This window comes from Phyllostomus discolor, chromosome 3 (genome assembly GCF_004126475.2).
Source record: "Phyllostomus discolor isolate MPI-MPIP mPhyDis1 chromosome 3, mPhyDis1.pri.v3, whole genome shotgun sequence".
In the NCBI taxonomy this organism is placed as follows: Eukaryota; Metazoa; Chordata; class Mammalia; order Chiroptera; family Phyllostomidae; genus Phyllostomus; species Phyllostomus discolor.
In genome coordinates this window covers 23,291,938-23,313,726 of record NC_040905.2, presented here as the reverse complement: position 1 = coordinate 23,313,726, position 21,789 = coordinate 23,291,938, and the positions used below count along the sequence as shown (strand labels likewise).

General features: G+C 46.6%; 1 protein-coding gene across 1 annotated transcript in view; it reads right to left on the bottom strand.

Moving 5' to 3' along the window:
* RETREG1 (reticulophagy regulator 1) overlaps window positions 1-21,789 on the bottom strand; it is a 116,122-nt gene that overhangs the window by 62,337 nt on the left and 31,996 nt on the right. The window contains exon 3 of the mRNA XM_028521129.2: window positions 16,967-16,997. Coding sequence (XP_028376930.1) covers window positions 16,967-16,997 — 31 coding nt within the window. The remainder of the gene's footprint in view (window positions 1-16,966; window positions 16,998-21,789) is intronic.

Genomic DNA, 21,789 nt, shown 5'->3' with positions numbered 1-21,789 from the left:
CCGGACCCTCTCCGGTCCACTGATCTGTGTACCACACTGTCCGGATTACCACAGCTTCCAAACAAGCCCGCCCACCTCATTTAGCGTGTAAGAAAACTGAGGCCTGAGAGCTGAACTGGCGTTTGCTCCAAGGTCAAAGTTTCTTCCCTCGGTGCCACATTATGTCCCAAGATTTAAATAGTTTGCGTGTAAGGAGAAACCCTACCCCAAGGAAAAAAGCGGTTGACGTGACACAGATCAACATGTTTTTACTAAAAGTATAGTTGCATTTTTGTGGGGAAAACAAGCCTTAAACCTATTAAAAGTAAGCTTTTAGCAACAGCAAAGAAACACAATTCAGCCACAGAAGAACATAACTAGCCTCCCCGACACTCAGGGACCCCCGGTACCCCACTGCCTGGGTCAGGGCTAGTTTCGACCCGGCTGAGGTCCCGCCAAGGGCTTTGTCTCCTCCATCAATCCTGGCACCCTGATGGCTCCAACCATCTGTTCGCTTCCTCCGTACTGCCACGTGATGAAAACGTTTTAAATTCTTGTTTTAAAGTTCTAACTTTCTTTATATTATACTTCATTTGCCTACACGCTGCTTAAGAAGCTATGTTCTAGGAAAGGAAGTGCAAGCTGTTTGGGAGGGGCTGGGACGGAACACCGAGGTCAGCTCGCTGGCTTGGACGGGAGAGGAGGGCCTGAGCTGAAATCCCCGTAGTCGAGTTACTTAACCGAGCTTTAGTGTCCCTGTCTTTTAAACGGGGCTAATGCTTCCTGCCTTGTAAATGGCCATGAGGACAAATTAAGTAATGCTGAAAGCATTTAGTGCAGTGCCTGGCAAATCGTAAGCACTAATGGATGACATTCGTGAACAGTCACCGTCATCTTCATCCAGGGAGGGTCCTCTCCCTTCCTCAGCTGCCCTTCACTGTCACCTCCCTCGGCGTCCTGGGGGCATCTCAAGCTGCTTCTGTTCCTGGTTCCTTGCATTTCGTGGTCTCAGTCTCCATAGGACACGGAGTCCAAATAACAATTCCTCCTTGACTGATGCCACACTGAGGGGGTTCTGTTTGCTGTCCTGACAGAAGCTCCCCCAGACCTGCGGTGTTCCCCGCCCACAGAGCAGCCCCAGGACGTCTGAGCCCTGTCCCTCCAGTGGTGCCGCAGTGTCACGACGAAATGCACAGTGTAGGCGGTGAGTTCAAAGCCTTCACCCCTCACTGGGGGAATCTCAGCAAGTCCAGTCTTCACGGGTCCTAACACATAAAGCTATGAGATTCGGTTACCAAAGTCCCGAGAAATAAAAAACACCAAAAAGAAAATTTCCTTTGGAATCTCTGCTTTTCCACCACACAGATCCTGAAATTTCATGGTCTGGATAAAGAAACATTCAACATTTAGAAAGAGGTACACTGTTAGAAGCAACATGTTACCTCCAAGATGTTTTTACATTTTAAATAAAAGACGCAATTATAACAAGTGACTGAAAAACAGGAATCAGTAGGGTGCTGATTCGATATACATAAAAATGAACACCAAATCCTACTGTGAAATATTAATCAATACATGCAAAATGAACTTTGTGGCTCTCTTTAAGTATTCCTTCCCTCCTTTTTCTTATTTTTGTCTTAAAATTGTTTCAGCAAGCATAACAGAATCAATCTACATACAGCTGTGGACTTCCTTCCCTGAAGGCACGCTGTACGAATGAAAACTTTTTCTGATGATGTAATACTTAGAGCTATTTTTATTCTGGGCCACAGGCTCCCTCTCTTCATGTAGAACAAACAGCAAACGCATCTCTTCAGAATCACTTGAACAGTGAATGACACAGTTTCAACCCTGCCTAACAAGGTACAATGCTTGTTCTTCCTACCACCTCGCTGACATTGAGACCTTCTCCCCTTGTTCCCACATCAAGGAAAACACAACAAAATCCTGAGAAGAGAGGAGGAACCCGGCTGGATCCCTGGCGGAGCGCCTGGTACGAGGCGGGCCTTTATGAAACGTCGGAAGGACGAAGCGGCTGACAGAGCTCAAGGTGCCGACAGGGAAAGTGTCCCCAAAGTTTAAACAGGAATCCAGAATAGCAGCTGTCAGAGACCCACAGGGTGCCCAGGGAAACTGCCACCTCCCCTTCTCTGTTCTCAGACCCAAAATATCACCTTTATGAAGTGCTTCATTGCTCTACAAATATCACAAGAGGTTCAAGTGCAGAATTCCAGAGTCTGGCCCAAGATAAAAGATACTTTATGGAGGGAATGAATAGACGCCTAACAACGTCCTGCCCGGGTAACAGGAAAACTGGGTTTCTTCAGAATGAAAGAAACATTTTTAAAACATTCCGCATTCACGTTGCAATGTAGTCTGCAGAGCCTAGTTCATAGTTGACTCTCCGGTGACTTTTATTGAACAACCACGAATGTTTCCAACAATGGGGATTTAATCTATGATACAAAAACTCAACTCTTGTTTCAGCAGCATTAATTTAGGCTACAGAAGTAGGTGGATGAACATAAAGGTCGGTAAAAGTAGCTCTGCAGTTGTCGATATGGAAAAAGACGTGCAGGTTATGATTATTGTAATAGCTTTATTAATTATTACTATAGCTTTGAAACTCTTGTGTTTCATATACTCACAACTGTAAACCTACTTTTGCCCACCCCTGTACTTCTTGGTTCTTCTAAGTTCCCCTTTCAATGTGTACAGAGAGACCCTTCTATAAATATGCATGTGGTATATATTTTTTAGATTTTATTTATTTTTAGAGAAAGGGAGGGAGAAAGAGAGGGAGAGAAACATCAATGTGTGGTTGCCTCTCACATGCTCCCAACTAGGCACCAGACCCACAACCCAGGCATGTGACCTGACTAGGAATCGAACTGGTGATCCTTTGGTTCGCAGGCTGGCACTCAATCCACTGAGCCACACCAGCCAGGGCCTTGTAACAGCAGTTTTCATAAAGCCCTTTGGCTCTAAATGTATGGATACATACAATTATGTCATCATAATGTCAAATTTGCCAATAATTTCACATCCTGAAATTATTACTGGGTAAAACTGTTCTGATTTTGAAAGACAGAAGAACAAAGTATTGAGTAAATTCCTGAAAATCAGTGCGAGGTAAAACTGATAATTATGGCCGAAAATTCAAGAAGCACCTCAAAATACTGAGGGCAAGGAAAAGGTAAAGTAGCCATCTTCAAAAATAAATGGGGAGACGGGACTTATAGTTAGGTTATACCCCATAAATGGAAACATTTATATGCATACATCAAAAGATGTAAACATGCAATAAAAGCCAGAATAACCACATGCCTTCAATGGCCTCGGGTCCGACGAGACCGAAGGGGGAGGAGCACGCCTGGAGGCGGCCCAGAGCTTGGAGCCGCGTCCAGCCTAAAGCAGACGCTTGTCTGTTCTGCAGCGAAACCCAGCCGTGATACAAAGAAAAGGGTGGCAGACCGGGGAGTCGCCATGTGCTCATCGTCAATCCTGTTTCTATTCCGTTTCACATGAACTGATGATTAAAAACTTGAAAGGATCTGCCCTGGCTGGCATAGCTCAGTGGATTGAGTGCGGGCTGCGAACCAAAGTGTCGCAGGTTCAATTCCCAGTCAAGGTACATGCCTGGGTTGCAGGCCATTACCCCCAGCAACCACACATTGATGTTTCTCTCTCTCTCTTTCTCCCTCCCTTCCCTCTCTGAAAATAAATAAATAAAATCTTTAAAAAAACTTTAAAGGATCTTGAGAATACTGTATTGTAACCTTTGTGACCAAAAAATGTGATATTGGAGCCACTTTTCTATCTTGTCCAGATTCTCTCCTCCTGTTCCGTGAATGAGGGGCCAGGAGCTATCAGACTCCAGGGCTGGGGGAGGGGAGTGTGGTCAGGATTGGTTAACGGCTCCACCCTTGACAGCATCTTGATGTTAGGTGACCTTGCCCCATGGCCCACACTTCCCCCAGCCCTGACCACAAAGTCAGACCTATGCTAGTGGCTGTAAAGTCACCTTCCAAAGGTGTCAGGATATAAACTGGTGAAGGTAGAATGTGAAAATGGTGCACACCAAAGTATCTACAACATCCCTTGAAATAACTCCTGTAATTCAGGAGTCCCAGAGCTCTACAGTAATAGGAAGGAAAGAGTTTCCAACAAGAAGATGAAAGGGAGTGTTTCTTCTTTGCATCTAAGCGGGTCATGAGATGCTACAACTACTTAGCCCAGGGGACTAGCAACCAATCCTTCCTCCAGGAACCTGAGTCCTGAACAGATTATAATTGTTTCATTAAGATCTTTTTCAGAGGCTCAGATTACCTGTGGTTTTCTCCTACTCTTTAATTCTGTATTTCTATGCCTTGTACCAACCAATTAATTTCTTCTACTTATACTCAGTATTAAGATCCAAAGGGGGGAGATGGGCAGGAAGAGAACCCCAGGCCAAGAGGTCGGGCCCGCCGAGTGCAGGCAGTGAGCTCAGGCAACGCTGCTGATTCAGCACTGGGGTCCGAGCAGCCTCATCCGCTTCTACCCGCCTCCCTCTACTTCTCGAAATCACCTGCCTAGCAGAGAATTGCTTGTTATCCAGTCTGCAATCAGTTACCAGTATCAAGAGGAAAACTTTCTCTAGGATTTTAGCTGACTACTTCTTGCCATTGATTAAATTACAGGTCCCATATTCTAACCAGCAGAAGAAAATTCGAGGAACAAAGACAAACTTCTAAGTTGATCTCTACATTTCCGTGCACCCCCCACGGCCGGTTGCCCTACCAGCAACACTTCCTCCCTCCACAAGGCCAGCAGGAGTGGCCCGACTCAATCGCCTCCGTGTCCACTGAACACCTTGCACAGGAGCGAGACACAAGAAGGGTGGTCTTCTCCATCCCAGTTTAACAGGACTCAGACTAGGAGGACAAAGCTGTCTGGACCCCAGGTCAGTTTCGGATTCATTTTTCAATTTAAAAAAATGCAAGTTTCTTTTCCATTTCGAACCTCTCTTGATTACTGAGTCTTCACGATTTATTCCGAGCATGGTGCATCCATTAATAGCCCTTTAAAGCCAGATGATTTAATTCCAACTTAGCCCTGATTGGGGGGAGTGGGGGTTTGGAGAATATTTAAATGTGCAATCTGTTCAAAATAAATATCCATTTCTGACTTGAGAATGCTTAGCTTGATAAGTGTTGGAATTCAGAGTTTTCTTTCCCAGGCAGATGACTCCTGAGTCATGACTGAAAATATCATCACTCTTTTTAATAAACAAAATTAAGGCAAACATCCAGGAAAACATCTTTTACAAATGTGTTTCCAGCGGAAGTCATAATACTCTTCAAAATCTAAAGTGTGCCGTTCAGCAGAACTGAGTACTGAAGGCACCTCTGATGCTTTAATGGCATTAGATGGCTCTGAAATTATAGTTTAAAAATACTCTCCAAGAACACAAGCCAAATGACTGCAGGATTATAAGTTCTCTCTCCCAGTTGTTCAGGTATTAAAAACAAGCACAAGTAAGAATAGCCTTCCAAAAAAACCTAACAAACAGCACACAAGTAATGCAATCAACTCAATAAGGGTACAACACGATACACCTTTCCCCCCTTTTACCAAATACCTCTCCATAATAATGTTATTCACATCAGTTTCCCCCCTTCCTGCACATACCTTCCTCTTTCAAAAATACAAATAAAAAGGAAACATGACTAAAATGACAAGTGAAGGGCACATGCTCCCATCATGAAAGCCAGCAGCTTAGCATCTTCTGCCCCTGACCGCCTGCCTCCTCCCTCTTACGCTGACACTGGGCCATGGGGATCATCTGGGATCATGCCCCTGTCTTAAGATCCTTAACTTAATGACATCTGCAAAGTCCCTTTGCCAGGGAAGGAACACAGTAACCAGTTCTGGGCATTAGGAGGTGGACATCTCTCGTGATAGGGGCAGGGGCGGAGCTACTCCGTCTACCACAAACACTCCAAGGTCCTGAGGACAGGCCTCTTCAGTCTTTTCTTTTGTACCCTTTTCTAACAATCAGGGACCTTTGCCTTCCGTATCTCACAGGTCAATTCACGCCTAAGGGCCAGCAACTCACTAAGAGGTCCTCTCTCCACACAACTGCAAACTGAACGATTTTCTGGGATGCATGATTCAAGAGTATTTAGAGCTCTGGGGCGGGGGAGAGGGACTGGGGGGAGGGGCACCATGTTTGTACTTGTTTCCAAGAGAGGAAAAAGTACTAAGTCAGGGCCCAGATAGGGAAGGACAAGCTTTGGAGAGCACATAATAAACAACATTCAAAAGGTTTCATCAGACAGTGGATAGAAATAAGCAGTGAAATGAGGACGCACTCAAAGCACCCCTGAGCTCTGAGAGGCCTCACCAGTCCTCAGCTTGTTCCTAAACTGAGAAGCGCAATCACCTGTCACTGACTGGTGGACTTCCTCCCCACCTGGTCTGTCTCCTTCTCCACTGACGCACCCTTCTATCACTTATCTTACTCCCTGTTCATTGTTCATTTTCTTCCCTCCCTACTATATTACAATATAGCTGTACCCACGCATACATGTGTATGGATACAGAACACCCTTTAACTGCACTGTCTTCTTGCAACTAGAGCAACACTCTTTTTGCCCTGCTGAAATAGGCCAGTACTAAGAGCACTTCGGAGACTCACTGGCTAGGTTTCAACAGCAGCCACCTCATTCTTAGCTTCCCCGACAGGCTGATGACCCATCTCCTGGGCACCCTCTAGTGGCAGCCAGCACCACAACAGTCTCTCAAGGAAGTGTTTCTAAAACAACTGTCAGAGCCCAAGAATCAGTGCAGATTTTACACAAGCTTTCAAATGCGCAGTGTGCACTCGAAAGGGGCCACACCCCAGACCTAATGAGCTCAGGGGAGGCCTGAACAGCGTCCTTACAAACTCAGAGTCCTACAGTAACCTCGTAGGGTGGTATGAAATGCAAACTTTCTAAGTAAAAGCAAGTCATAGAGGGTAGTCAAGTCCTGGGCCAGTATCTTTCTTGACAAACACCCATCTTTAACCTTAACTGAGCCTGTCTCTTGTGTTTTTGCATCTATGATAACACAGCTTTAGAAGGCCAGGGTAAATTCTTTTATCCGGACCCTCACTGCACCGGAGCAGAGACCTCCAAACCCCTCGTTGTTATTGTCACTGAGTCCACTGTTGACTGTTAACTATCCTGTACCCAAGAGAAGAGTCTATTCAAGTTACTTCGTATCCAATCCTTGCGGTTTCCCCACTTTGCTTTTCCCCCACCTCCCTAATCCACCACCAGTGAATTTCGTGTAACCCCTTGTCTTCTCCTTTGATCGCGTTGTATAAAATACGTGGTAAAACTGCCATTTTCTGGAGCATTTCCTCAATCCATTGAGATTTTGTTCCCTGGCAACTGTCGTCAATTTGGTTCAAATAAACTCATAAAAATTCTTACTGGTTTGGACACTGTTTATGCTGACAACAGTGATCCGGTTCAGGAAACCATTCCCTTTACGAGCCAGGTATTTCCTGCTTGTGGAACGGCCGTAGAGCACACTCACACTCACAGCAGCAACACACAGCCCAGTGAGAACAAGAGCTCTACAGTGCAGTGGAAACAGAGGTCTAAGTAAACTGTGGTTTAGTCACACGGTGGAACGTGATACAGCAACGAACATGAATGAACGACGTCTCCATGCAGTAACGTGGGGTTGATCTTCCTGAGAACTGTTTGTGCTCAGACACTGGTCCAGGGGCCTACGTAAACACGGCACCGTTTTTACAGCCTTCCGAACAAAAGTTTGATTTAGGAGCATGTGTATGTAATTTAAAATAGGGTATACTTACATGTATATTTGTATGTACACATCCACATACGAGTATATATATTTTGAAAAGCAAAGGAGCGAAGAGCACAAAAGCCAGGGCTGTGCTCGCCTCTGGCGCGGGGAGGCGGCTGCGGGGAGCGGGGAAGCTCCAGTCCTGCTTGGGGGAGAGGGTCTTGTCGGTCTGTTTCATTACTTAAGGGTCTCACAAGTAAGCTGTCTCACAACGTATGGGGATGTTCCACATATGTTTCAATATGTCAGACGTGATCGTGAAAACACAGTGAAAGCACATGTAGAGCTGGGTAGGCAGACTGACAGGCAGACAGACTGACAGCTGGCATCTGACGGATGGACAGACAGGCAGACGGGCCAGCAGAACCCAGGGCTGAGTTGTTCGGAAGAGAACGCGTGTGTCTTCTCAGGTTCATTTTGCTCAATGGCCCGAAGGCTCTGGTTTAAGCACAAGGCTGGAAATACCAGTCTCACTCTGGACAGCGCGAGCAGTGTCCAAGTTTTACTGCGGTGGAACTTCTTGGGGGACGGACACCAGGTCGTGAGGACGAGCACTCAGGCTCCCTCACCTGTGTCTGGAGGCTCAGACTTGTCGCTAAGCCACAGAAAGGAAGAATTTCGGAACTTTTACCCCACCCCTCAGATACCACTTGACCTTGGAAATTAAGGATTTCACTCACTACTTAATAGTGCATTAATAATTTTCTATAACCCTATCCTATGAGGCCTAGTGTCAAGTGACACAGGGACCTTGGACTTATGTCTGAGGCTCTGTCCCCTCCTTGGAGCCCAGTCGCTTCTCTGGATATGGGCCCTGACCTTTGTTTCCAATGACTGAGCCGAGCCACCTCTCTCCTCGTAACTGGAGCCCCGTCTCTGGGCGGCGGCTCTTTGGCACTTAGGTGACTGGATACCCAAGGCCGTGCTGCCTGCGGAGTTCCGTGCCACCGCCCACACCCGCAGCCGCAGGGCCCGCCAATACCACATCTCTGTAGCAGCGTCTGACGTACTGCCCATTATACCTCCTTGTGCTTGCTGTAAATCTATAGTTTTTTATAATCAGCAATAAAGAATAAACTTTCATGGCCCTAAATATTCTTGTGCACATGATCTGAACGAGGTACACAATACTCCATTTACTTCAGATATTATAGCTGCATCTATAAAAGAAAAATCACCCACATACACAATTTCTGCCTCAGGGCCTTTGCACTTACTATTCCAGCTGCCTAGAAGCTCCTCCTCCAGACCCTGGAGGGTGGATTCACACCCTCACCTCCTTCATGTCTCTGCTCAAAAATCTGTTTCAGGAGGGCCTTTCCTGAACGCTTTATCTCAACTTAACTCTCCCTGCCCACCCTCACCCTCCCCAACCCCCTCTAGTGCTTCAGTTTCTCTTAAACCCCATCTAACACTATGTACTGTGGTGACATTGACTTTTCTGGCTCACTCACCAGACCTCCACAAGGACACAGCTGTTTGTCTATTGTTGCTTTTTTTCCCTTCCACAAATGCCTGGCAAGAAGGCATTCAATGAACATTTATTGAAAGGACAGATAAATCAATGAAAAAATATATATATATAATTTTACAAAAGACTGGAAGAAAATAAAATTGAAAGTGAGTTTCATTTTTGGGTGGTGGGGTTATAAAAGCTTTGGGTTTTCATTTTTAAATAAATGTCCTATATTTTCAGTTTTCTAAATTAGCATGTGTTATTTTTAAAATCAGAAAGAATACCTTTTAAATGCTGTAGGCAAATGTGAATACAAATAAAAATGTTTGGGAACAGTAGGGAGACAGAGAAAGAGGGGACCAAAAAAGGGCGCTGCACTAAATCTAACCGAGAGTAACCTCACAGGGTCATCTGTTCATAAAGTCCTCCCTGGGCAGGTCGTGGGGTGGAGTCACCCACCAGGCCTATAACTTACCTAGTAAAAGTTGATCTTTGCCTTAGGCAGGTCCTGCCTATTGCTTTTTACATCTAGGGTAACACCTTTGAAAGGCCTTCTTCAGACCCCTGGGAAGAGTAACCACCCTGAAAAGAACTCATGATCTGGTGAACTATCCTCTAACCCAATCCCTGCCTTGCTTTCTCCTACCTTCCTGTACTCCTCCTTAGGTTCCCTCCTTAGTTCCGAAGCACATAAGAAACTGCAGAAGTGTCACCTTCGAAGCATTTTTGATCTTATTGCTCAGTACTGTGGCCAGTTTGGCTCAAATGAACTTTTATACAAACTCTGTTCAGGTTTGGATCTGAGAGGGAAGGAGGGAGGGGGGGAGGGGAAGAAAAGGAAAAGATTTTAAACTGCATGCAAAGTCTTTATATTCAAATGATTGTAACATAGGCTAGGGCAAGTTAAGAGAAATTTTAACTACTAGTCTTCCTTCTCTGGTAATTTAAATGTACTGAAGCGGAGGAAAAAATGCTATTTGTTAACAATTGGTTTAGCTAAATTTTGGGGTATGTTTATACATGAACTACATTTTCGAATCCTTAATAATTCAGGACCTACTACTACCTAATGAAACCTAGTAGGCATGGGGTTAAGAGAATCTGCAAACAGAGATGAAAATGATCAGAGTTGTAGTTTTCATTTGTCATCAAGTGGCCATAGAGACCCAAGGGGCCACCACAGGGAATGACAATGTACACACACTTTTAATTATGCAAAGATGAAGTGGTTCTAAAGTCATGGGGAAAATGATGATAGAACTAATGTTAAAACAGATTATTATGGAATTACATCATTTTAAAGGAATGTTAAAAACAATCAAAAGTGAAAATTGTAACAAAAATATAATGCTGAGAGCTTTTCACATGAGGAGTCCTAAGTATTAAGTCATTTATGGCCACGTAAGGGCTGGGCCCCCAGACCCACAGCCAGCCGGCCCCTGTGTTTCTCCCCATGTTTTCACTTGATAACTCTGCTCCAACGTAAGGAGAGTATGTTCCTCATGAAAGCAACGGACATGAAGGATCAGGCCTAACAATTCACCACCCTTGTCAATGAAACCGGCGGGCTATGGAAGGTACTGTACTTCCTCTTTTGTTTTATTTGTAATGCCTTGGGAAATCCATCAGCTGCTGTCAGGAAGATCCACACCAATTTCATGAAGGGTTTTTTCCCTTGGACTCACATTCTAGGTATGCGTTTGAGTTGGACAGACTCCTGAGAGAGAAGAATGGCCCCTAAATGTCTAGCATGAGGCACTTCTAAAACTCATAAATGTTTTATACAGGTACACCGCTGATGGTGAAGAATTAAGTGTGATTCTCTGTATCGCTGTCTTCCAGAACTGCTTTAAAAACAGCTTGTAGCCTGGCTCGCGTAGCTCTGTGGATTGAGCTCGGGCAGCGAACCAAAGAGTCGCAGGTTCGATTCCCAGTCAGGGCACATGCCTGGGTTGCAGGCCATGGCTCCCAGCAACCACACATTGATGTGTTTCTTTCTTTCTCTCTCTCTCCCTCCCTTCACTCTCTAAAAATAAATAAATAAAGTCTTAAAAAAACTAATGAATAATGTTTAAATAAATAAATAAATACAGCTTGCAGTCCTTTGTTCCATACTTGTCTTCAAATGGGGTAACTTTCAACACACAGCCTTGAAAATGAGCACAACAGACTGGAATCCGGATGGAGAACTCTGAGAAACTTTCGGACCCTGTCTCAGCAGCCCTGGCTAAGAGCACGCCATCCCTCCCTCAATGAATGGGTCTGTTCTTTCCTGGGAGAGGAAGAAAAGGGCTTTTTGACTCTCCATTGTGCAATACATGACTACAGAACTGTGTTCAATTATTATTTTTTTAAAAAAAGGAATAAAAGGCCTATTCGGATTTTTATTCTGGCTGGGCAGAGACTTCACAGCGGTGCTGAGCTCCCTCCCGGGCCTGCCCAGGCGTCTTCAGCCAGAAACTTGCCCAAGCGTAGAAGTGCGCATGCCTAAATGCAGCATATTCTGGATGTAAGTGAACTTGTTTCTTGAGGAAACTATTTTTCTTTTAATCTAATCAGATGCATCCTTCATAGCAAGATTTTATTTTAAAACTCACGCGGCTGTGGCCCCCTGTCTAGAGTTCTGGCTGAAAGTAAACTTAAAAAAAAAAGTTTCCAAATATTATGGCTTATTAGAAAGGTATGAGCACCAGGTTTCAAAATACAGGTTACAAAGTGACTTTTGGAACATTCAGAAATGCTAGAGCTGTAAAATCGAGCAATTTCAAAGCATGAGTCAGAATTACTGCTGTGCCCAACAGCAAAGAAAGAAAGTCAACTTTTCAAGCTACCACGTGTTGGGAGGAGGAGCCCAAACAGAGTCGCCTGTGCCAGGCCCACAGCACCGAACCTACCTACAGTTTCCACCTTCCCCAGCAATATAACCTGACCCAGTCAGCCTGGAATTTTCCGGGGAGCACCTGTGAGGTCATCTGCCACACAGGCTCTCCACAGGACGATGAGGTAATCAGCTCACTCTTCTCTGTAAAGGCCTTCCATTTTGTACCGGTCTTGGAACTCCTTTCTATTTGACGGATGGGATGCTGCCGGATTCATAAGTTGTTCAACACAGCCAATTAAACCTTTAAACGCACTTGGTTGAATTTTTGTTATTGAACACACAGGACTATGTAATGCTTTTTACTTGATAATTCACTCTGTCTATGCAATTTTGATGAGTAAGTGATGACTCATAAATACAGAAGACAGTTGTCACACTAAATTTTATTCCTCCGAGGGGACAATTTAGCAAATGCTAGATGACTCTCCACTTTCAACCGAGACATAACTTTGGACTCAAGGATGTAACTAGCCATTTCTTACTTAAATGCTCCAATTCATTCTAGGCGTATGAGCTGGAGCAATCTCAGGACTCGGGTTTTACCGACAAAGATTCTTGCTCCTCTTCCCCAGAGGGGAGGAAAAAAGCTAGAACACCTGAGCAGTTAATCTGGATGCTGACAAGGCGAGGGGCACTTTATCCCGTAAATTGGGCTGCGTAACTGCTACTCCTGAGAGCAGGTGAGAGAGTCGGGCTGGGAGGAGTCATCCCGCAACTTGCCTCAGCTAGTGGCAAAAAGCTCACAGCTGTTGCTCACCCCCATGGGTTCTAGAAGACTTCCTGTTAACCCTCCGCTGTGCCCACGACGAGTCAGCTCACAGGAAGGCAAAGCAGATCTGCTGCCCTCTCTCCACCACTGGAAAGCCACCCTGCTTCCTATGACAGGCGCCCTGCTGGAGGCAGGGGGGTTCTGGCCAAGCCTGTCAGAAAACCCCAGAGTTCTCAGCCATAATTTTCAAAATTGTTAGTTCCCATGAAAACTCCTGTGTTCCCCTGTGTTTTCTGTAGATGGGCACTGAACAATTAAACAAGATTTCCGATGAGAACAGCTCCTTCATCTGGGTTATAATGTACAATTAAAGAACTAGGTAACACGGTTTTGAATGATTGGTGCCTATGTAAGTCAAGTCATTTTTCTAGTTTACACTTCCTTAGAAAAACCTGGCCTAACTGAAAACGACTCTGTTTTTAAAAGGTGAGGTGCACAGTTTTTCCTTTGTCAACAGGATTTTATTCAGTGCTCTGCCCCAGTCACATGCAGAAATGAAGAGCTATTACACTGTGGATCAGGTTTCGTCTCAATACTAGGAATGCGTCACAAAACACGTTAATTTGGTTAGGCCGACAGGCAGGCCTGCATAAATCCTGTTCACAGATTGTAGAGTCAGTGCTTACTGGTTACTGGAAAAATATGCATCAAGCACAAGCACATTTCAGAATTTATCCACCGAGAAACACATGTGCACAAAAATGAATTTTCCAGGTACAAAAGTCAATATGTGAAGGGCATATGATTAAAACTACCCCATTTTTACTGCTGATGACGATACTGGAAATTAGATGCTGGCTCTGCTGTCATGTTGTACAGTGTCACACACATGAACACCATGAAAACCCTTTGAATATCCAGAAAAACTCCATATGCATAAACATACACTTATACTGTCCTCATGCTCAGTTTTGAAGGAAGTACTTTAAGCTTAGCCTAGCTGACAAGGGCAAATTTTCCCAGAGAATAATAACAGCCTGTGAAGTAACAAGCCACCAGATGCAGAGAAAGAAGGGAGGCATTCCTTCCCCCACCCCCAGCTTTATTGAGACACAATTGACGTAAAACATTGTCTAAGTTGGAGGTGAACAATGTGATGACCTGACACACATATATATTGCAAAATGTTTGCCATAACAAGGTTAGTTAACACATCCTTCACCTCACATAGTTACCATTCTGTCGTCATGGTGAGAATATTAAACATGTACTCTGTCAGCAACTCACAGGTATATAATGCTGTATTGTGAGCTACAGTCACCATGCCGTACATTAGGTCCCTAAATGCATCCCCTTTTAACTGAAGTCTGTGCCCTTTGACCAACCCCTCCTAGTAGCCCCCACCCCCCAGGCCCTGGCAGCTGCCCACCCACTGTTTTCACGAGTTCGGCTTCTTTAGGCTACACAGGCGAGATCATATTGTAGTCTGGCTCTCTCTGTCTGACCTATGTCACTGAGCATGATGCCCTCACAGTCCCTCCATGCTGTCGCCAATGGCATATTTCCCTCCTTTTTAACAGCTGCATAGTATTCTGTTGTGTATATGTACCAACTGTCTTCATCCACTTATCTGCCCACAGGCTCCTAGGTTGCTTCTACGTGAACTACGCCGCCGTGAACAGGAGGGTGCAGGTCTCTGTTCAATCCTGTTTTCATTTTCTTTAGATACACACCCAGAAATGGAATGGCCGGACCATATAGCGTACAGTTCCGTTTTCAATTTCTTGAGGAACCTCCATGCTGTGTTCCACAGTGGTGGCGCCAGCTGACATTCCCGCCAACAGTGCACAAGGGCTCCCTTTTTGAGGCGTTTCTTTTTCATGTAAAAACTTTACGATGGCTGTATGCAGGGAGAACGCTCTCTTGTTTGATTCACCTTTCACAGCCCTTAAATGAGCCAACTAGAGCCCCACAAAGGGAAGGTCTGGCTCACTCTGAGACTGAACACAAACCACCTGCACGGTGTCAGAGAGATAAAACTAACCCTAGTGCACTACCCTGGGAACCCGGGCCGTGCAGGCTGGTGGCGGTGGGAGTTGAGTTCTAACTAAGGCCAAGTGAGAGGGAGGTTTCTGAGCTCAGCACCTGAGACCCCGGAAGTGGAAAGACCCTCATCCCACACACCTCACAGGAGCAAGGCTGTGCCTCCCTCCGCCTCCAAGAACCTCTTCTCCACCACTGTTACCCATCACATGTTTTCAATGTTAAAAACACAAGCACTGCCCAGTACTAGAGGCCAAGAATCACTGTAAACAACATACCAAATCATCACCAAAGGAATGTGAGGAATAAATATTTTAAGTTCACATCTTCAGTGGGATGAATAGATTAGGAGTGCAAATGATACAAGGGAAGCTGCAGTGACAAATATCAGAGGGTATCCCCTCCACTTCAGACACCAATCCCAAGTCCAGCTGTCACCTGTGCTTCCGACTCGTCAGCTACAGACTGCAGGCTCCGCACAATGCCCTCTGTAGGTTCGATTAATTTGCTGCAGCCGCTCAGAGAATGCAGAGAAACGTTAAACCTACTAGATCGTCAGTGTATCACAAAGGATGTAGCTCAGGGACAGCCACACGGAAGAGATGCACAGGACAAGGTAAGGGGGGAGGGCACAGAGACCCCGAGGTCCCTCCACATGTCCACCAGCCCACAAGCCCTCCAAACCCTGTCCTTCTGGGGTTTTACGGAGGCTTCATTACACAGGTGCGGTTGATGAGATCACGGGTGACTGATTGGACTTCCAGCCCCTTTCCCCTCCCCCGAGGTCAGGAGCAGGGACAGGAAGTCCGGTCCCTCTAATCACATGGTTGGCTGCCCTGACAACCAGCCCCACCCTTAGGTGCACACAGACTGGAACACTGGACCCCTGGAAAGACCTCAAGACAAACGACCAGCCTTGCTGGTTCCTCCCCTGGGCTGTGCCCTCCCTCCCACGCATCCTTCCACCCCCCTGAGAACCACAGGGGGGCCGATGTTCCTTCTTATCTCCAATGTCTCCCTCTGTGCCGGAGTCTCCTGGCAAGTTCACCTATTTACATTCCATCCACGGAAATCTGGGACCCAAAATGGAAGAACAAGCAGGCAGAAGCCAACTGGTCATGAAATTACCCTTTCATCAGCATTTAATACCTGAAATAAGCATTATTTCCAAGAGCACAGCTTTTCAAGGTGCATTATATAAAATACCAAGTTGTGCTTTTTTTTCATAGGAATTTAGAGGCACTATTTAGTCCTCCTTTTTGTGTATTCATCTCATGCTGGCCACTTGGATACCAATGGAGCACCCCAAGCACCTCTGTCTAAGTAATACGAGAATTTTTTTAAAGGCAGAATTTAAAAAAATAAGTGGCCAGCATGAGATGGCCACTCATTTTACTGGACTATTATCGTTCTACTTTCCTCATTTTTTCCACTTCCCAAAAGCACAGCTGGCAAAGGGAATTATGTTCCCCTTGTCGACTTCCCTGCTCTTTCCTCTCCCGTTTGGAAGCCTCATGCTCATCTCACGGGAGGTGACATGAAAACGGGAGACGACTCATCTGTGGCTGGGCGAGGGTCTCAGGCGGGGTCAGTCAGCACTCGCTGCGCCCTCACCCCCAGCAGCCTGGCACCCGCGCCTCCCACCCCAAAGTCCTCTGAAGTGACACAGCATGGTCAACCCGGGAACGTTCCGGCAGAGTTTCAGGGCCCAGGGTGCCCGGTTCTCCCCCAGCAGCGCTGCTCACTCCCGGGAACGAGCTCTGGAAGGAGCTCCCCATGGAAACGCCTCCGGTTTCCAGTCCCCACACGCTGCTGCGATGCTGCCGCGCGTTCAGGCTGCCCAACATCCCAGCCAGACGCGCGCTGCTTCTTCAGTGAGTCCCGACTGCATCCTCGCCCTCGATTCGCTGGAATTTTCTTTTATTCCCCCATTCTTATAAATCACCCTAGGATCTGGGTCCCTGTCCCTGAAATATCATTTCAGAGACCCATCTTGTCCGCTCAGTCACCTTCCCCCCACTAGCCACAACACAGAAAGAAAGTTCCCTACCTTTCGCTGAGGCTCCTCCACAACTGCGCACCTGCAATAAGGAGAAGTGAAAGGTGAAACTCAGGCAAGGCATTTTTCTCTGGAGGCACTTCCCAACTTAGAAATACTCTGACCTATTTTGAATGCGATGCTTACATCTTTAAACTGTGACTATCCCATTACGCTCTGTATATACCTTTGACATGATAACTAATTCAGGCAATTAGTCCACAAATACTTACTGAGATACTACTGCACGCAAAACACTTGGATAGATACCACGGGAGACGGAAAACTGTATACCACGTGGTCCTGCCTTGAGAACGTGACTGTCCAGTGGGCCAGCCAAAACCTGCACTCCAGTAAACACGAACCAGGGTGGAAACTGTACGAGAAGACACACCACGAGCGTTCCGGGAAGGGAGGAATGTGGCCGCTGGAGAAAGCGCCAACAACAGAGGTGGCATCCACGGTGAGCTCTGACACGGTGCTCATGAGAGGAGACGTGGGACATCTTATATGCAAAAGGAGAGGTTTGCCTGGTCATTCTTTGGGTGCTTTGAGCTTATACACAGGCTCAAATGAAATCAGCAGAAAAATACATACCCAGGTCTCATTTGCTTTCTTGTCCCCAGTAACTTTCTTCATTGGACTGCGCTGTATTATTATATTTTCAACTGCCAGCTTTAATGAAATGGCTAGAAGGCAGTTTGAGGAAATGGCTGAATTTCCCATCAAATACAAAAGATGTCGTCTCTTGTTCTTCAGTATCCCCTATCACAGATCTAGGTGGTGAGATCTTAACATTTAACCCCAGAAATAAGTTTCTCAAAATTGCTGGCAGCCTTTCATCAGATGACTAGAACTATGCATTTGATCTGTTTCCCTCTTTGGCTTGGCTGCCAGCAAGCCCAGAGATAAATCTGCTGCTCAGTTATGGTTGCCACTAGACTCCTGTCCTTCTACGAGACCTCTCGTAAGCAGTCTCACTCTTTATGTTCCCTGGAAGCTGCCTCAGACATTGTGGGGTGAGATGGCACATCAAAACAAAGCACATAGACAATGCAAAGGCACTAGCGAGGTCTCAACTAACGTTGGAAAGCTGGAGAGACGACCTCCTAGAGCACCAACCCACCTTGCCACAGGACGTTTCTCTGACAACCACGGGGCCAGGGGTGGAGAAAGGAGATAACAGTTTGGGGGTTTGTTTGTTTTGTTATTAAACATTGAAAACACGAGCATGATCACTGGCTAAGTGGACAGAGCATGTAGAACATAAGGACAGTCACATTGCAATCATGGAGCACGGAAGGCTGGGGCTGCACAGGGCTGAGGGACAGTGCAATGAAGAGGCTGAGCAGGAAGACACTTGAACTGAACACCAAGAGTGGTTCAACAGTAGCAAGGGATGGGAGCCTGGGCAGGGGGTCCGCTGAGGACTGGCCTGCAGCCTCTGCAGGGGTTGGAGACGCTGTATTTCCAAAGGCTAAGTAAGGTCAAAGATGGGGCCACACTAGTGGGTGACTGAATACAGGCTGTCACTCAAGCCGTCAAGGTACAAGCTGGAATGACAGAGAATGGACGGGGCATGAAGGACTACAGTTGCTAGGCCACAGCTCCTGGTGCGCCCATGTGCAGTAGCAATCAGCACGAGGCACAAATGGGTAGAATCTATGTCGATTTCACGACAGGAAAGGCATAGTGAGACAGCGGGTAAAAATGCTACGCAGGTGGCCGTGTGGAGCCCTGCGAGCCCAGAGCATCTTAATGGAGAGCTGGGGCAGACGTTCTGGTTCCTCACAATGAGGGAGAAGGAGAAGGTGGTCAAAGGTGCAGAAGTTGTTTTCCACACTGCAGAAGGGCTCCCAAGAGCCCCGATGAAGCAGTGAATGCAGGGAGCACGCCTTCAAAGGTGTAAGAGCGAGAGAGAGAGACCCATGGCGGCTGGAGGTTGCCCATGGTGGTGACTCGTCACAGAGACATGGGCTCCTGTGGGTTTCAGGAAGATTCATTCACAAGAAGGATCTCTACACGTGGCTCGCCTGTTTCAGGGTAAGCATCTAAGATGGTGTTAAAAATAGTAACAGAGGGAGAGGAAGATTACAATTAAATTCTTAACGATGGAAGTTTAGTATCTTTAGCCAAAGATACTGTGAGGCATGGGAAAGTCGAGAGCCGGGGGGGGGGGGGGGTCGACAGAAGAGCCCCACGACCCCTGATGACTGGGTCGTCCTTTCCGCGTCGCTGCGGCTGTGGGCCAAGGAGCCTAATGAGCACGGCTGGCAGTTCTGACCGAAGCCATGGCGTTACCAGAACTGCATCTGGATCTAATTTGAAGCCGATCCGATCCTGTGCCTCCCAGAGACCAATTCATCATGGCCAGGCACTGGGCTGAGAGGCTGAGCAGTCAGGCTCCTGCCAGCCATTTACAGGCTCCAGACGGGCCTTTGTCCTGAAGGATTTTACAGCAAGCAGGAAGCAGCCACCAGCGTTTCTTCGGTCAGAGACTGGAGGGCTGGGAAAGCACCGTAATTAATCCCATTTCTCCTCTTTTTCTTTCGTTCAGCAAAAATGCTGTACTCAGAGTCGTGTCGGTGAAAACCCTGAGAGAAAGACTGGTCAGGGACAAATGTCTGTCCTACAGGGCACGGCACGAGAGCTCTGCTTGGATGGAGAGCCCGGGGGTGTGCCCAAAAAAGCCCAGTGCCTACAACCGGCCCCAGCATAGAGAGGTGCTCACAGACTGACTGACGAGGAGCAAACCCACATCGCTCCCATCACATGGCAGCGCTGAACAGAGCAGACTCTACTGTGCCCAAGGCACTCCTGTTTTACCCTCTTATTCGACCCTTACCCAGCCCTGCAGGATGAGTTGGTTTCTCCCATTTCACCGGACAAGGAGGTTCACAGAGTGGAGTAGGCTGAATAATGGCTCCCAAAGACATCAGGTTTTAGTCCCTGGAAACGGTGAAACATCACTTTTATGGAAAAAGGGACTGACCTGGTGTGATGAAGCTAAGGGTCATGAGGTGGAGATTATCCTTTGCAGAGGAGCCCTGAATGCAATCACAAGTGTCCTTGTAAGAGGAAGGCAGAGAGAGAGTTGACTCAGACAGGTGTAGGTGATACCCATGGAGGCAGAGACGGGAGTGATGTGGCTACGAGCCAAGGACACCAGCAATCCCAGCTAGAAAAGGAAGGAGTCAGATCCCTCCCTAGAGCCTCCAGAGGGAACACAGCCCTGCTGACACCTTGACTTTGGCCCAGTGACACTGATTTTGGACTAGGGGCCTCCAGAACTATGAGAGAAGAGGTTTCTGTTGTTTGGAGCCACCACGTTTGCAGCAGTTTTTATAGCGGCCGTGGGACACTAATTCAGCCTGCGATGGGGTCTCTCCACAGCTCGGAAATGGAGACAATGAGCTCAAGAACTAGACACTTCAGGCTGGTATTGTCCCAACTCTGCCACCTTAATTTTTTTTAAAGGACTGAATCTTTGCAAGACAGACATTCCTTGCAATTTGTGAATATGCAAGTTCCCTATTGGCCAGAGCATGAAGCCATCGAGTCAGTGCTGAAAATGATCTCTGTGTAGTGGGCCAGGAGTGAGAAAAGGACAGGTATGAGGCCTTTCAACTTCATCCTCGGCCTTGCACACTCATCTGTTCCTTGTTCCACCGCTGAAAATACGGAGATGCTCAGCTTGCTCTGTGAGTCAACTTCCTCTACTGAGCTAAAATGACTATGGATAAAATGCGTCAGTGGCTATTTCTACAAAGATTTCCATGAGAGAGGTTCCAGAGGGTGAAAATGTTACAGTCTGCCTGAGAAAAACAGGCTGCCCTCTGCCAGTCATGAGTCAAGGCAGAAACACGGAACAGCCACGCACTGACCCTGCTGGCCCCGGCACAAAACCCCCAGCACTGCGGTGCTCCACCTTGGGAGGGTGGTCTGCGCACACCTGGGGCGGACAGAGAGCATCAGGGCGGGGCCTGTTAGGCTTTAACATTAGGAGTCTGTCTCTGATACAGAAAGGGAGGTCAGGGGAGGAGAGAGGAGGAGGAAGGGAGAGAGGGAAGAACATGTGCAAGAATATCATCCAAATCTACAGATTTGTGAAAAGCAATCACTGGACAAAAGCATTCCCAGAACACTAGAATGGAGAAATTACCTTCAAACCTCAAAACATACCAACATAAAACAATCTTTTTAAAAATGATTTACATTTTTCAGAAATGTAAATGATTTTGTTTAAGATCCACAAAGACCCAAAACATAGACTGAAGTCCACCACAGGACATCATGATGGTACACACGTCATAGCTTTTACCCCTGGTCTCGGGGCTGGTGTTGGGAGAGGCGTGCCCCCACAACGAGGCCTTGGTGCTCCTGCCAGCACTAGACCTCTGGGCAGGTCTCACGTGCATCTGTCCACGTGTACCCCAGCGGAACCACCCCTCCGTCTGGCGCTACGCTTAGTGACATCAAATGCCTCACTGTAATGTTCTCTTAGCTACTTTTAATCAAATCAATCCTACCACAGTTATGTGCACCGGGCCCCATTATTCCAAGGAGGAATTTTTGCCCAGTCCCAAAACGATCTCAAACCTTGGTAGAGGAGGACCCTCTGAGTGTGGAAAAGCTTGACTCAGATTTATGATATAGATCAATTAGTCAGAACACACCTTCAGAAACATTTTTAAATAATTTCTCACTTTTAAACTTAATGTTTAAAATTAACTCATTTTTTGTCATCAACTAATTAAAACTAATTTAAGCATTAAATTGTTTTTAAGCACTGAATTATTTCTGTTCATTGAAGGAGAAAGAATACATTATGTAAA